The 17075-nt window shown below is 48.3% G+C and overlaps 1 protein-coding gene across 14 annotated transcripts in view; it reads left to right on the forward strand.

The window, feature by feature from the left end:
• The window catches only part of IRAG1 (inositol 1,4,5-triphosphate receptor associated 1), a 120608-nt gene that overhangs the window by 49630 nt on the left and 53903 nt on the right, over positions 1-17075 (forward strand). For 8 of the 14 annotated variants that reach the window (XM_081545294.1, XM_081545299.1, XM_081545287.1 and 5 more), the window contains 5 exons: positions 11259-11359; positions 12453-12523; positions 14806-14979; positions 16047-16124; positions 16852-16904. Coding sequence is in view for 7 of the 14 variants with exons in the window: in XM_081545287.1 (XP_081401413.1) it covers positions 11259-11359; positions 12453-12523; positions 14806-14979; positions 16047-16124; positions 16852-16904 (477 nt within the window). In the remaining 7 variants the exon portion in view is untranslated. Of the gene's footprint in view, positions 1-3833; positions 3992-9464; positions 9803-11258; positions 11360-12452; positions 12524-12907; positions 12990-13688; positions 13861-14805; positions 14980-16046; positions 16130-16851; positions 16905-17075 lie in introns of those variants that run through there. The other 6 variants (XM_081545291.1, XM_081545292.1, XM_081545301.1 and 3 more) reach the window with 4 other exon arrangements.

Consider the following 17075-nt stretch of genomic DNA (forward strand, 5'->3'; position numbering starts at 1 on the left):
CTGTGAAGCAGGCAAAAAACATCCTTCTGAGTTTACAGCTCCTCAGGGTCTGGCCCTACTTCTGGTTCCTCAGACCCCAGCCCCCACTTCCCATCGTTGACATGAGCACTAGCTGAGGCCTTCTCACACAAAAACACAAAAGATCCTGTTTTTCTTTCTGCTCACGCACACATACACACACACACACACACACACTCATAAGCACACAAACACTCATACACGTGCCAGACCTAAACACACTTTCGTACACGCACAGACTTGGACAGACAGACAGATATACTGTTTAACATCCCAAGCAGAAGCTATAATCAAAACCCACAAAGAACTGAAGCCTCCTGACGATGCCCTCTGTGAGGCTGTGTCCGGAGCAGTATTTCCCGGGTTGGCCTCACATGTAAGCTGACCTCACATCTTTCACATCATCTCCTCCAGCATCACTCTGACCACCATTCTCTAACCACTCCTTTATCCCACTTCTCCATTATCCATAAAGCCACTAATAACAGCTAACCTTGTGCTACCAGGTACTACTCTTTTCGTTGTTGTTCCGTCGCTAAGTTGTGTCTGACTCTTTGCAACCCCATGGACTGCAGCACACCAAGCTTCTCTGTCCATTATCTCTTGGAGTTTGCTCAGATTTATGTCTATTGAGCTGGTGATGCTATCCAACCATCTCATCCTCTGCCACCCCCTTCTCTTTTGCCTTCCATCTTTCCCAGCATCAGAGTCTTTTCCAATGAATCCATTCTTCGTATCAGGTGACCAAAGTACTGGAGCTTCAACTTCAGCATCAGTCTTCCCAAGGAACATTCAGGGTTGATTTCCTTTAGGGTTGACTGGTTTAATCTCCTTACTGTCCAAGGGACTCTCAAGAGTTTCTCCAGCACCACAATTCAAAAGCACTGATTCCTTGGCACTCAGCCTTCCAACTTTCACATCCGTACATGACTGCTGGAAAAACTACAGCTTTGACCATATGGACCTTGTTGGACCTTACTCTATTAACTCGGTTAACTTTCAAGCCACCTTGTGAGGTAGGTATCATCAGTTCCATTTCATAGCTGAGCAAACTGAGGCATAGAGTAGTTAAGTACCTTCCTCCACGGTCACACAGCTTATAAGTGAAACGCCCTGGGCCCAGAGCCCACACTCTTAGTCTATGCCCTGCACTGAGCACTGTCAGCTTTGGCACTGGGGCCTCTGTGAGAGGTGCTAGGACCAAGGGAATGCTGTCCTCTGCTCCCAAAACCACTTGTCTGAGACAGCCAACCTGGGCCCTGTAGAACCTACCACCTTACAAACCTGAAGTGCCACAGCTGTGGTCCCAATAAAACAGCACGCTTGGGTGTATCTTGAGCCCTAGAAACCCAGGCCACTTTGCTGTTCCCGCCTCAGGCCACACACACGTGTTCCTCTCACTCCAGGCTTCCCTGAGCACCTGCTTGATCCAATAAGTCCCCTACATACGAAGGAGTTCTGTTCCAAGAATGCATTTGTAAGTCTAATTTGTTCATAGGTCCAACAAAGTTAGCCTAGGTACCCAGCTAACACAATCAGCTGTAGACTACTGTACTGTAATAGGTTTATAATACTTTTCACACAAGTAATACATAAAAAAGCACAGAACATAGCAAGCTTTTATACTTTTGGACATCCTGGGCTTGAAATAAAGATACTGTACTCCTGCACCCTATACAGTTCTGTACAGTAAAGTACACAAAAGCACAACTGCTTGTAGAGGATGCTTGCACAAGACAAAGTACGCTAGATGCGTGAAATAACGTGATTTTACATGCAAATACACGTTCCCATCTTTGAAACTTCACAACTTGAAGGTTCATATGTAGGGGACTTACTGTACTGCACTTTCGGATTCTCTAGACAGAAACTGATGTTTAACCCTCACATACAGCAGCATCTGGTTGACATGATCACTGAAGCACTCAACTCACCAGCAGCATCCTTGCTCCCACCCTGACCCCTACCCCAATTATTACTTAACCAAAAATGAGGTTGGAGTGTTTTTTGGAAAAGCAGCCCTCTGCATGTAGCCCTAACAGGAAAGGATCTGTTTGTGGAGCTCCTAGAACCTCTGACCATGAAGCTACGAGGTCTCCCCGTCTTTTGGCTCAGAATTGGATAGCATGGTAGCTGCCACCATAACAAACCTGGAACTCTCTTCCTGCTTAGTGTAGTAAGAGACAAATCCAGACGCACTACCATCATCCCACGTGGCTGTCCTGTTAGAAGAGAAGCATTCCAAGCAGGGTTCCCCAAGCAGCCAGGGAGCTCCAGAGGCACAGGAAATGCTTCTGTTTCATAGGAACATGAAACATTAGCCATGTGGCAGAGTGAAGGGGGCCTGTGCTGAGTGTGACCCTGGGTGGGTTATTCATCATGCCTCAGCTTCCTTATCTATAAGCTGAGTGTTACAGTAATAGCCACTCACAACAGCTAATTTTAAGGCAATTCCAGGCACTATGCTAGGTTTATGTCTATATTATCTCATTTAGTTTTCACACTAACTCTGTGAGGTCGATATTATTGCTATTTCCATTTATAGATGAAGAATTTAAGCACAGAAAAGAAAGTAAGGTGCACTAGGTAACACAGCTAAGGGGTTAGATTGTAAGAGCCTAGACTCAAACCTAGGCAACTTGACTTTACCAGAATAACAGATAGCCAGTGCTAAGTAAAGTACTCAACTTTACTTAGTACTCAACAAAATTCTCAGTCCCTCATACAGCACAAAATGGTCTAGTAGAAAGTTTTCACAGGTATCACTGCTGTTGGTCCTCTAATGCCACTGTGGGGACAGAGATCATCATCCCCAGGAAACTGGAAAGCTCAGAGCACTTAGGTATTATATCTGGATGTAAGGAGAGAAGCTAACATGTGAGGTTCCTACTGTGCTCTAGGCTAAGCTCTTTACACTCACGATCTCAGATGATCTTTATAATGCCCTGTAAGTTAGCAATGCCTGTACCCATTTTATAGGTTAGGAAGGTAAGTCTTGGAGAGTTAAGCCAGTTGTCCAAAGTCACATAATAAAGAAGTAACAAGGCCTGAATTTTTCTGCCTCATGGCTCGTAGCTAAGAAACAGGCCTAGAATGATGGTTTTTCTTCTTTCTCGCCCATAAAACACCCCATTACAATGCAGTGGAGTTTGAGAACACAGGAAAGGGATGGCAGTTCACTGACTCAGCAAATAGAACTGAGTTTAATTTACTCAATAAATGTTTATTGAATTCATTCACCAAGTGTTTATTGAGCTCTAACCAACCAAGGCCCCACTCTCAGGGAGTTCACTTCCTTGTGGATTTACAGTTGAATAACAGGTCTCTCTGATCTGATTTGTTCTCAGATCAGGAACTGATCTGATCAGGAACTGGAGGATCTTTGCTCTATGCCATCCCCAGAAATATCTAGACCTTAACACATGTGATTGTGTAAGGTGGATTGCCAGTGTCACTCTCCACTTCACCTCCCCTTGGCTCTTCAGACCCTGTGTTCACTGGTCAGTGGGCTTGGGTTCCATCTATACCCCAGTGGAGGCCCTGGAGAAATGGGTGCTCTACACTGGTAGGAAAAGGGCTCAGGACTCAGAGAATCAATCCTCTGTCAGAAAGGAGATGAAGGCGAAATAGATAATGCATGTTAAATACTTGGAAACTGGTAAGGACTGTGCAGAGTGGGGAGACCCCCCACCACCCTCCCAACTAACCCTATGAGAACCCTCTTACTTACTGCGCTTCCTATGTGACCGACAGTGCTCTAAGCATTTTACATCAACAATTCTAGGAGATCTGTATGACTATTATCCATTTTACAGATGAGAAAACTGAGGCAAGGAAGTACACTCTAACCACCAGAAACTGAGGAGAACCTTGAATACTCCACTTGAAGATTTTGAATTCATCCTTATCTCATCCTGCTCTTTGCAGAAACAGACTCTGTTCAGATCTTCAGTGAAGAATCTTCAAATAAACTGTCAGTAAAACATTCGAGTCTGATGTACAAGATATAGGAGATATCTACTGGGAACCCCCAAAGTAGATATTATTATTATTATCTGTATTTTGTAGAAGAGGTTACATAATTGTCAAAGTTCACATGATGTGTCATGGCTGAGTGGAGATTCAAACCCATTTCTGCTGAGGTGTTCCCACCACCTTTGCCTCCTTCCCTAGTCCCACCCAGCAGTAAATTCAGTGTCTTGGACACCAGAAACCCCAGGCATGGGAGGTAGGTGCTTGATGACCCATCCTCTATGGACGAGAAGCTCAGAAAGAGTCAAGAGGACTGTTCTACCAGGATGTCTTCTAGTGGTTTGGGTCAGAGAGTAAGAGCTGTGAGGTTATAGCTGTGGAACTGTCCAGGACAAAGCTGAAAGTGCTTTAGAAATGTTGATTATTACAGATGGTCGGGAATGTATATTACAATTATTGGTCCTATTATAAGCAATGGAGTAGCTTGTCTTTTGTTTATTTCTCTGAGTACCCTGTCAGGTTGCATTCCTTTAGGGTCAGGGTCTATGTGTGTATCTTCAACCCTCAGCATAGGCTCTTGCATATGTAAGAGCGTAGGGATGTATGGTTGTGTGATAGGCTGGGTGCATAATTGGCTGTATGGATGATTAAACGCCTGGACTTAAGGGAAGAGGAGATGGACAGGAAGGAGGAGGAGAGGATAGAAGATAATCATGGATGAATGGCCAACTGGTTGAGTGATACCCTCCTCCCCGACAGGGGAAGGCTAATAGACACTCTGTGCACTTTCACACTTCAAAGGCTGATGGCATGAGAGTAAAAACAGTGAAAAGAAGGTAGGATAATCTGGGGGTGGGTGATCCCCTGACTGGGGCTTCCCTGGTGGCTCAGCAGTAAAGAACTCGCTTGCCCATGCAGGAGTTCCCAATCCCTGGGTTAGGAAGATGCCCTGGAGAAGGAAATGGCAACCCACTCCAGTATGCTTGCCTGGGAAATTCCATGGTCAGAGGAGCCTGGTGGGCTACAGTCCATGGGGTCACAAAGAATTGGAAAAGACATAGCAACCAAGCAACAACCCCAGACTGCTAGGAATAGACCAGACAATGGCAGGAAAGAAGATCTATAAAGGCAGGGCAGGCCATGAGTGATGGGGAAATCCACACAGTGGGCAACGGCGAGCCTTCTGGGAGCCAGAATCTGATCCTCCGTGCTTGGCAGGGAGGAGCCCCAGGACCAGCTGAGCTCAGCAGAGGCACTGCTGCTCTCTCCCATGCTCTTAGGACTCATTGCTGGAATAATCATTTTCTCGGAAGTCCCCAGAGAATCCTTTTATCCTGTCACGAGAGTGCTAAGCCTCTTTTCGGCCAGAGCAGTCCTCCTCTCCAGAGGCAGTCCTTGTTTGCCCTCCAGGCTGTGAGAGAGGGACCTGGGGATACAGCTACAGCAGTGCCCGCCCTCTGTCACTATCCTCACTGTGGTTGTCACCCTTAAAACGGGCCTGGAAAATGGGGATTATTTGCTCCAACTAATGTTTGAGAACAGGAAGCCCAGGGAAGTTGAATGACTTGCCTGAGGTCACCGAGCAGGGTAGACTTCCCAACTTCACCACCCCACACTGCCTGCCTGCACAGTCCTCTCCCAGACCGGCTGCTAGGGTCCCAGTGCAGGAGCTAAACTCCCCACTCCTGCCTGGGCTGGGGCTGCTCTGCTGCTCAGAGCTTCCGAGCCAGGGCTCGTCACGTGACATGGGGGAAAGGAAGCTAATATTCCCGTCTGTGACACTGGCCTATATTTATCCCTGCGCCCAGGCAGTTAGGAAACTGTGGTGCATTCTTGGGAATTTATGAGCGAAATAAACATTTAAATGTTTCTATAAGGCTTATTTAAAGAGAACAAAATGTGACCTGCTGGCTTATTAAAGGGCGAGCTTGCTGGGAGATGGCCCGGCTCCCGCAGTGCTCAGCTGACTCCAGGGAAGGGGAATGGATCCCTGGGGATGCTGGGCCCTGGAAGGTGAGAAGGGTGCCCCTGCTATCTTTCCTCCAGCTGTGTATTCAGCCTGAAGGGCTTCCTGGAGGAAGGGGCTCAATGGGTAGGGTACAGTTTGGAAGAATAAGAGAGGCGCGTCAGAGGCCTGCAGGGCACCAGAAATCAGGGGAGGTGAGACCCAAGACCTGGAGACAACTTGTACGGGCAATGTGTGTGGAGGGAAGGCCAACAGGCCTGGTATTTGTCTCTTCCCCAGGGTTGTGCAGCCCTGGACAGTCTGAATTGTGCAGTCCCACTGGACAGTGGGAATTGAAATGTGAAAAAAGGGGAAAGAAAAGAAACATATTAATCCCCTATTCCACACTCGGGGCTTTTGCTTTCATTTTCTCATCTCCCCTGCACGATTCTGTGAGGTCAGGAGGCATTCTCACCCAACGGTTGTTCATGGGTGTCCTGAGGTTCATCCTTGGAGTTGCTGGGAGGATTATGAGAAAACACACAGGAAGTGCCTGGGGCAGGGCCCCGCAGGCAGTAGGTTGGATTAAATGTCACTTCCTTCTATCCATGTTTGTTTCTTTGCTTCTCCTGTAGGTAAGAGTCATCTCTACTTTGAGATGCAGGTGGTGAGAGAGGGAGTGGAGCCAGGTGAAGGAGGCCTTGGATGTGGGCTTCCCTGGGAGTCTTTGATTACTTGGGCTTCTGTGGCCTGGTGTCCCATGGAAGATGTTCTGTGGCTCCATGACCAGAAGTGCAAGGTCATCCTAACTGAACGCCAAAAGGTTGTGTAGATGCAAAACTAAGAACAACAATCTCCTCCAAACCAAATTCCAAAGTCATTAATTTAGCCCCAAAGGTACCAGTAACAGACTATAACATCTGACACTTTGAGCATTTACTAGCTGCCGGGTGCCCTTCTACAAGCTTACCATCTGGAGCTGCCACACTTAGCAAATGAAACATTTATGTTCATGCAATATTTGGGACGTGTGTGTTAGTCACTCACTCATGTCTGACTCTTTGCTACCCCATGGAATGTAGCCTGCAAATCTCCTTTGTCTATGGGATTCTCCAGGCGAGAATCCTGGAGTAGGTTGCCATTCCCTTCTCCAGGGGATCTTCCCGGCCCAGGGATCAAACCCTGGTCTCCTGTACTGAAGGCAGAGTCTTTACCTTCAGAGCTCCTTTACACTGACTACTTAGTGCAAGTATTTGGGACCTACTTACACTAAAAAAATTAATTGTTTATTTGAAGCTCAAATGTAACAGGGTATCTTATATTTTATCTGGCAATTCTATTTCTACATCAGTCTGGAATTCTTGTAACTACGCTGTGAGATAGCTATTTTATAGATGAGGCACAGAGCGGTGAGGTCACTTGCCCAAGGTTACACAACTAATGTGAAAAGCTGTATTATGAATTAGTGTGGCTCCAGAGCCTGAGTCCTGAAGTCCTGGAGCCAGGAACTTGCCTGGCGGATTCTGTTTGAACGCGCCGCCCAATAACCTTTCTTGAGGCCCTGCCTTCTGTTTTGGCAGCTCAGAGCAGGAGCATGGATGAGTATTTACACGGCATTAAAACCTGGCAGAATTCACCCGGAGGGCCCCTGGAATCTTCCCACACTCTCTTCTGATTGCTGACTCCCCCGTGAAAGTGAAACCCAGCCAGCCCAAGACTAAATGTTCTCCACAAAAACAGTTTCGCAGAAAATTAGATATTGCCTGGAGCTTTCTGTGAGCTGATTAAGGAGAGAACAATTTGATTTTATTAGTGTATATTTTGTACACATTGGAAGGAGAGCATAAGGACATTCCAGGGCATTCCATCAGGGGATTAGAGGATTTCTCCCTGATTGCTTCGTGCCTCCTGGCTTTCAAGCAACTTTAAATTGTGTGTGTGTCTGTGGTTACATGCTTGGCACTCACCACCAGGCGCTCGTTTCTGCCTTTCTGTGTGGGAATCTTTGCCCTTGACCTGCGTGAGGGTGCCAGCAACCCCGTGCATGACAGTAACCTCTGGAGAGTGACTTATATACATCCCTTTCACCAGGAGCCAGGGGAAACTCCACTGGAAAGCAGTTTCTCCAGTGCCTTGCAGACAAGTTACCTCACAGCGTCAACCTTGAGGGCACCCAACCAGACTGGATGGGCAAGACTGGCGGGACCCTACCTGGGATGGGTAGCGGTGGGGAGGAGGCTACTTCTACCTCACTCTCACTCCCCTCCCACTGTGCTAGCAGGCGGAGGGAGGGGGGAGTATTTCAGACGTTCTTCTGGTTCACCTTTGTCTGCATAGGCCCTAGCACAGACCATATCATGTAGTAGGCATTCAATAAATGTTTGCTGGATGAATAGACAGAATAAAGTGTAATAATGTGCAAAAGCTTACAGACTGGCCGCTCTCTTAGACTCTAAGACTTTTGAAAACTTTCATGTTAATCATTAAAAAAAAAGGAAGGTAAAACAATCTACACCATGAATAGAACTGAAAGACTAAGCTGGGTTGGGGGGAGGAACAGAGGGAGAGAGGGAAAGGGGTGGGGGAAGAGCAAGCAAGTTATTTCACCTACTCCATAGTCTATGCTTCAGCTACAATGATGAATCCTTAGGGCTGTTATGCTTTTTACTAACGCTATTTCCTTTGCCCAAAACCTCTCCCCTAATATCTTATTTTTAATTAATTAAATTTGGCTGGGTCGGGTCTTAGTTGCAGCACAGGATCTTCACTGAGTCACGTGGTATCTTTCGTCGTGGCACACAGACTCTCTAGTTGTGGCTTGTGGGCTTAGTTGCTCCGTGACATGTAGGATCTTATGTTCCCTGATCAGGGATCAAACCCCAATCCCTTGCATTGCAAGGCGGATTCTTAACCACTGGACCACCAGGGAAGTCCCTCCTCTAATATCTTTGTATTGCAAACTCATATTCATCCCTCAAAAGCTAGCTTAAATGTCCCCTCCTCTGGAGAGTCTTCTCCAGCTCCCCTCATAACAGAGTTTGCTTTGCTTTCCTTTGAGCTCTCAAAGAATGTGGTTCATCCCTTATCATCTTATATGTATTATCAGTATGAATTACTTCTCTGTATCTGTTGCTTGTCTGTGAGCTCTTGAGGGTCTTTGTATCTCAAACTGCTCCTGGCACATGATGCATAACTAAAATGTGTTTGTTGAATGAGAGAGAAAAGTGATTTGACAGTGGTATGACTGTTTATTGAATATATCATTCTTGTGCTAAGGTAGTTTCTCAACATTATTTTTAATCCTCATATCAGCCTTGTGAGTTATCATGGGGCATAGAGAGGTTAAGTAGCTTGCCCGAGGACACGCAGCTAGTGGGTGATGAGCAGAAATTTGAGGGTGTGATTCTTCCAAAGGAAAAGCAAAAAGGTAATGCTGCTTCCTACCCCCTACCCAGCCAGAGTCCTTGTCCGAAGTTTCCTTCCATGTGCTCAGGGATTCTGAGGGCTTCCCCCTGTCTCATCACTGCAGCTCCCTCCTGCTGAAAGATCACGGAACACAGGGATCTGGCGTTCCCTGGCTGGACTCAGAGACTCTTCCCCAGTTCACCTGGCCTCATGTCTGAAGCCAAGGGAGGGAACAGACGCAGATGAAAATGGAAGAGCTGGTTTCACTAAAAGTTGTGGGAATCAAGAAGTTCAGATAACTCTGTACAGTACCCACTTGACAAGAAAGAATAATGTGAAGAGAGAGGGCCTCCTCCCCATCTTGCAAAGAGCCAACCCCTGCTTACCAAGGGCTTAAGAACACAGCTCAGCCTGGCTCTGTGAGGGCAGCCCCCAGGCCATGGCTTCATCGAGGTCAGTGAGGTAAGAGCACTAATGCCCAGCGGCTCTAGAAGGACATGAACTCCATAGAAAGTGGCTGTGGGGACCCACTACTCTGAAGCTCCAGGAAGCTGCACTGATATTGTAGGTGGTGTGACATGCTCAGGAGAATGGGGAGACAGGCCTTCGGTAGGGAGAGTAGGGAATTCACAGGGGGCCAGAACAGCTCACACCAGTATGGGAGAGCAGGGCAAGGAGAAGGAAAATGATGAAGGATCATAAAAGAGGACCCCCAGAGAGTCTCCCAGATATAACTGGGAACAATTCTGAGATGGATATACTGGGACAGCAGGTGGCAGAAAAATCAGAGGTACTATTGTTACAGTTCATTGGTCCTATTTCTATCTCCAGCCCACTTAGGTGTGGGAAAATACAGGTTGATGTGCATCTTCATGAATTTTGTTGTATATCCTATACAGCATGCTTTTATTTCGTTCATTCATTTACTCACTCAACAAATATTTATTATACATATTTGTAACATACAAATTTGTATGTTACATTTGTACACACAAGGTTTGACAACTCACACAGCCATTAACAGCATAACAGTATACCATTTTCACTACAGCTACTCCAACCTACAATGTAATAACTTTCATTTTAGTGGCTAGATGTTTTGTTCTGTTTTGCTTAGTAGTTGCAAACTATCTCAAAAATTTAAGGATTGGCCTATAACTTTTGTTATTATTTCAGAAATGTTTATTTATTTAAACATTTTTACAAAGTTAGAAAAGTCAAAACTATGTTCCATTACCCATGGAACAAATCACCTTTATTGAAATGTCACAATTACCCAAATGGAGGACTATCACTGGGTATCAGGAATGTGTGTGTCACCACTTTTTCTGCTGGCCTGCATCCTTTCCCAAGCAGGCTGAGGACTCTACTGTTCTTTTCCTATTAATACATTGTTAGTGAGAAATCGGAGAAGGCAATGGCACCCCACTCCAGTACTCTTACCTGGAAAATCCCATGGACGGAGGAGCCTGGTAGGCTGCAGTCCATGGGGTCACTAAGAGTCGGACACGACTGAGCACCTTCACTTTCACTTTTCCCTTTCATGCACTGGAGAAGGAAATGGCAACCCACTCCCGTGTTCTTGCCTGGAGAATCCCAGGGACGGCGGAGCCTGGTGGGCTGCCGTCTGTGGGGTCGCACAGAGTTGCACACGACTGAAGCAACTTAGCAGCAGCAGCAGCAGCAGTGAGAAATAACCAGGGGTTGCTTTGTGGTTTCCTAATCTTAGTGCCTAAAAGATAGACCAAGTTAAGCTAGGTGAATGAAGGAGAAACTTTTTTTCTTTTTCTTTTTTCTGGATAATCCAAATAAACTGCCTTTGGCCCATATCAAGAAGTCTCTGGTATCATGATGCTGGAATAAAGGTTCCAGCTCCTGGAAGCTTAACCCCATCTGTGTTCTTGTTCTAAATCACCAGGACCCTGCCACCGCAGGAATATCTTGCAGTCCACCCACCATCATCCTGACTGGGGATGCCAGTTCACCGGAAGGAGAAACTGACAAAAACCCGGTCAACAGGTACATCCTATGTGCCTAATCTATGCAAGAAAGGGCACAATTTCCTAGCATGTGGGATTAGACAACTCTATTATTTTTTAACAAATTTTTTCTTCTTTCTTGATGATTTTATTGATTAAATATAATCAAGCGGTTTTTCAAAATGGGAGAGAGAGCATGGCATTTTTCCATTATCTCCCCTTCCCCCACATTATTTTCCCTCCTGGATTCAGATCTTTGCACTTGGTTAACCTTTAAGAAAAGCCCAAGTCATGGCAGGGGAGTTTCCTATAATATCTGTCCATATATTTGCAAACAGACCTGAAAGATGTGGATTCTTGACTAGTATTCTGCCTGTGTGGCAGGTGACCTCGTGGGAGGAATACTGGCTCACAGGCACGGGGATGTCACTGCCTCAGCCTTACAGAGCACTAGCTTATGCATTCATCTAGCTGGAATGAGATGATGGCCTAAGTATAACTTCCAAAAAGTTACGAAGATAACTCTAATACAGATATGTGATGAGCATGTGTCAAAGATTTATTTAACTCATTAACGGGGTGGAGGAACCATCAGGAATACAAAGCCGGTTCAAAAGAGGATACAAGAAATGGACATACTTAATATAATCAGTGAGGAGGACAAGAAAGCTGGACTAAGATTGCTAAGTTAGATATAAAATAGGTTAACGTCTCACAGAACAATGAAACCTTATTTTTTTTATCTTTTTTCCCCAACAGAAATCATCTGCATCTCTGCCAGGCAATTATTCACATTTTATGAGTTTTCTGCAAGTTAGATGCTCAGAGTTTGAACCCTAATGAACAAAGTTACATCTCCTCAGGGAAGTGGTTTAGCCAGCATCAGAAGCACCTGGTTGTGGCGGGTGGGGCTTGTTCAATCAATCACATAGAGTTGGACTCCATCCCCAGAGTTTCTGATCCTGTTGGTGGGTGGGGCCTCAGAATGCGTGTTTCTAATAAATCCCAAGCTTAGAGGAGATTGAAAACCATGCTCTAGGATGACTTTGAAAGCATAGGCAAGCATCTGGGCGCCTATTTACATGCTCAGTGGACAAATTTTCTTAACAAGGTGATTCTGTCCTGTCTTTCAGAGCCCATAGTCCCCACAGGAGGCTTTCTCACCGACACTTGAAGGTTTCCACTGCTTCGCTGACTTCTGTGGGTAAGGGCTAGGCTGATTTCTCTTATTTATCAACCAGAGGTAGACGTCCAGCTGAAAGTGTGTTTGAACAGGAAGACTGAGGTCTGGCAGCTTGGCCAGCTTGGCCTCTTCCCCACTCCTGTTTCTCAGATAAGTCCGTCCCTAGAAGCCCAACAGGGCAAAATCGATGAGCCCTCTGTGTTTGAGCCCAGAAGTATTATATCTGATTTTAGTTTGTTTTGGTAAAAAGACAAGTCCTGGGCATACAGAGGAAGATGAGGCAAAGGGAGACAGAAGGGCTGGGTGAGGCCCTCTGCCCCCAGCCAAAAAGGCCCACATCCAGGTAGGTGTGTGCTTAGCTGCAAGGCTGGCTGCCCCAACCACCTTCTCCTTCCCCAGGGTATCTCAGAGCCTGCTCTGGACCATCAGGACACAAATACAGGCGTGGTCTCTGCCTGCATGTCACTGTCTGTGAAGAGACTGACAGGTGAACAGATAGAATCAAGACACTGTGTGGCAAGGTCCTTCACAAAAGTGTTAGGGAAACTGAGACAAGAAGGGCACCAGTTCTGGCTCGAGACGGGGAAGGCTGGATAGGTGTTCCAGATAGGAGAGGACCTGCATTGTGCCTTAGAGAGGTGGACAGGTAGACAAGAGGGAGGAAGGGTCATCTGGATGGAAGAAGCAACATTGTTGGGGAGCAGGAGCCTTAACAGAGCAACTGAACGCTTTGCTGTGTGTATTAGTCAGGGCTCACAGCATAGAAACTCAGCTTAAACTAGCTCATGCCAAAAAACAAAAATAAATAAAGGCCAGGGCCAGTGTTTTCAGGGTGTGCTAACCCCAGGTGCTCACGCTGGGTCATGAGCAATCATCTCATCCCCTTCTCAAGTCTCCTCTCTTGTGTGTTGGTTTTCTTCTGGGCAAATGTCTATGAGCAACTTATATCCCTTCAGTGAAAAGAGAGTTCCTCTTCCCCATATACCCAACACCTTTCTCAGAATTGCCTCTCACTGCCTCGCCTGGCCATCCCTGAGCCAGCCACCCGGGGGGACTAAGCTCATTGACTGGCTGAGGATGGTACACAGTTCCATTACTGGTACATGAGATGAGGCGGGCAACACGGTTTAGCTCCTTCCTAATTTCCCAACATGACTGAGACTCCCATGAGCTTCACCCAGTGCAGACTGGGGAGATCTGACCGGAAGAAGGAGGAAAGGAGGCTGGAGAGGCACAACTGGAGCCATTCACCGTGGAGGGTCTGGAGGAGAGGAGTATGTGGGATCAGGAAGAGTGGCTGCGCCCAGCTGGGCATCTGATGTCACCCTGGGGACCGTGAGGAATCCTGCTGAGCTGAGGCAAGAGAACTGCATGGTTAGATGAGGCTCTTAGGATGGTCACTCTGAGAGGCAGTGGAGGATGGGATGGTGCAGGTAACCTGGAGGTGGAACGGACTTGGGAGGTGCTGATGTAATTGAGCAAGTAAGTTATAGCTGATGAGCAAAAATGGAGATTTTTGCACAGATTCCAGGGATATTTACTTGACGATGAGTTGGCGGGACCTGGGTGGATTGAGAAAGAGGGAAGAGTGTGGAGTGACTCCCACGTTTCTGAGCAGCTGGGTAAGAGGTGGTATCATTCACCCAGGGAAAGTCTCTTGGAAAAGGGGCAGTTTTGGAGAAGGATAGAATAAGGATAGAGGGGCTTCCCAGGTGGCGCTTGTGGTGAAGAACCTGCCTGCCAATGCAGGAGATGTAAGAGAAACGGGTTCAACCCCTGGGTCGGGAAGATCCCCTGGAGGCGGGCATGGCAACCCACTCCAGTATTCTTGCCTGTAAAATCTCGCAGATAGAGGAGCCTGGTGGGCTACAGTCCATTGGGTCGCAGAATCAGACACGACTGAAGTGACTTAGCACAGCACAGGGGTAAACAGTGTGAATAGAGGGGAAAACGATGGAAGGTGGCCATGGAATTGTGTCCTTGGCTCGTTACAGGAACAGAGACCCAAAGGAAGAACACTAGGGGAGCAGATAGCACAGGTGGGGTTCCTGATGGGAACCTGGGGGATTTCATGATCATCTGTAACAGAAGAAATGCCACAGCCATGGGCTGGTGGGGCTAGGTCTGCTGAGGGAGCCTGTCTGTCCCCACGTAGCCCTCTCCAGGGCCCGGAATTGGGCCAAGGTTTGGCTGGCCGAGTCCACTCTGGGCAGCAACCGTGGGCTGGGGGCTGGGGGCAGGGCTTAGGCCCTGAGGGACCAAGGATTCCATGGGTCTCACCTGGAACTCACTTGCCTCTGCAGACCCTGCAGGGCATGTCATTGACCTGGTCAATGACCAGCTGCCAGATATCAGCATCTCAGAGGAGGACAAGAAGAAAAACCTGGCGCTACTGGAGGAAGCCAAGTCTGTGAGTGAGCGGTTCCTGACCCGCCGTGGAAGGAAGTCCAGGAGCAGTCCCGGAGACTCCTCACCAGGTAGGAAGACAGGTGGCCGCTCTGAGCCCCTCTGAGGGGCGTGGGGGTGGGGAGGGCTAGACAGCAGTGGTAGCAGGAGCCCTGCTTCTGAGGGGTGCCCTCAACGCACCTGCCACCAGGCCTCTAGGCCCCAGAAGGACTGAGCCTCATGGAGAGGATCCTGTGAAGGGAGGGCATCTTGCCCCACATCAAAAGCTCTGAAATACCCAACTCTAGCCCAGAAAACTCTTTTACCTTTCAATTTTGGGGGGTTATGTGTTACCATTTTGTCTTCCTGCTTTGCCAAGAAATACTAGCCCATATGATACCCATGAACTTGACCTGGGCTCCCCAGTTCCTGAACCCTGAAAGGAGAGAAACCCTCTGTGTGATGTCAGCATGCACAGACCCCTGGGCCACCCTGCAAGTTGGATCTGTGTGGCCTCCCGCCATCCCCAGGAGGCCCTGCTCTGCGGGCACCTCCTCTGTGAAGGTCAGGAGAGGCCGGCACTGGGCTCCCCTCCTTGACCTCCAGCTGGAGACCCCGGGAAGGATCCTAGCTACTAAGGGGAAGGGAAGGTGGTCTTTGGTGTTTTTATGAAATTTCTGGATTAGAAGGTTTTCCTGGACCCTGAAATCCTCCTGTTAACCCTTTGGCTAAAATCATTCTTTTTTCTTGAGCAAAAATTTGGGGGCAGTTAGACAAGTCTGAATGTACTTAGGAGACAAGGGGTGCAATTAAAATCAGGGCCATCCTGGCAAGTCTAAGAGGTACAGCCTTTGGAGCTATACCTGCCAAGTGATGCCAGGTCCTCTGTTTCTAGAAGGTACTTTGGGTTGAGGCCAGGAAGACTGAGGAGTAAGATCCAAATTGCCGTCTGTCACCCCTAAGTGACCTCAGTGCCCCCTCTGTTGGGGCAGGGAGGGGTTGGGCTGTGGCAGGAGCCTTATATAGAGTCTAGAGTCAGCCTGTGAACCCAATGAGGCAGACCCAGTCCCCAAGGGTGAGACATAACCTGAAAGGATGTCTTTGTCAGACTGAAGTCCTGAACCTTCACGAATGCTGGCCAATTTGTGTGTCTCCACAGCTGTTTCCCCAAACCTCAGCCCCGGAGCTTCCCCTGCGTCCTCTCAGAGCAACTCGCTCACCGTCCCCACGCCACCCGGTGAGGTCCAGTCCTCCGACATCGCCTGCCCTGGCTCCTCCCCCTGGGTGGCGGCTCAGTCCCTCCCCTGGGCCCCAGGGCTCCCATCCTGCAGGCATCCCAGTCAGGATCCCCCTCTTGGCCCCTTCCCCCAGGGACTGGCTGGGCTGCCTCAGAGGAGGAAGATATGCTTTCCTTCAGGGCTTCAAGCTAGCATGGGGAGGTGGGCCTGGCCCAGGGTGAGGACGCGGGCAAGGTGGTGGGAGGGAGCTGTGACTGGGGCCCCTTGTCCAGAGAGGCCTCGGAGAGAGGTGGCCTTGGAGAGGGGTGACCTCGGAGCTTACAGCAAAGTCTTCTACTGGGGCCACAATTTGTATTTTGACTGCTTCCCTTCATGAGGCTGTGTTCAGAGCCATAACCACAGCTCAGCCAGGGAAGGAGTGAGGTGCCAGGAGAGCAGCTTGCCCTGGTTGGAGCTGCAGGGCAAGCTCAGGCTCGGGCCAGGCAACTCGAGTTCAGAGCCCAGTGCTGACTCTCTTGGCTGTGTGGCCTTGATCTCCCTCTGCCCCAGCCTGCTTATGCAGTTTCCATGATGATTAGATGAGGGCTCCCCATGGAGCAGCATTGTGAGGGGTATTCAACAAACACTGGCTCCAGGCCTGAGGGAACTAAGGGAGGACCTTCTGGGGAGGACAGCTGAGAGTCTGGAGGTGCTGGGCATCACTCACCAGCATCTGGACTATTTTAGGTTTGGATGTGTGCAGTGGCCCACCGTCCCCTCTGCCCGGAGCATCACCACAGGTAATGGGGCTGCTGTGGGGTTTCTATGCCAACTAGTCTCTTCTTTTACCCCTTAACTCCTGAGAGGCCCCCCATGACCCACTAGAGGTGGGGCTGCTGGGCATCGACACCACTGTAGGGTCTCCTTGAGGGTGTTTCAAGAGGAGATAGGGTCTCTTCACGTTGCTGGCT

The sequence above is a fragment of the Giraffa tippelskirchi genome, chromosome 11 (assembly GCF_054371585.1).
Source record: "Giraffa tippelskirchi isolate mGirTip1 chromosome 11, T2T-mGirTip1v1.2.pri, whole genome shotgun sequence".
In the NCBI taxonomy this organism is placed as follows: domain Eukaryota; kingdom Metazoa; phylum Chordata; class Mammalia; order Artiodactyla; family Giraffidae; genus Giraffa; species Giraffa tippelskirchi.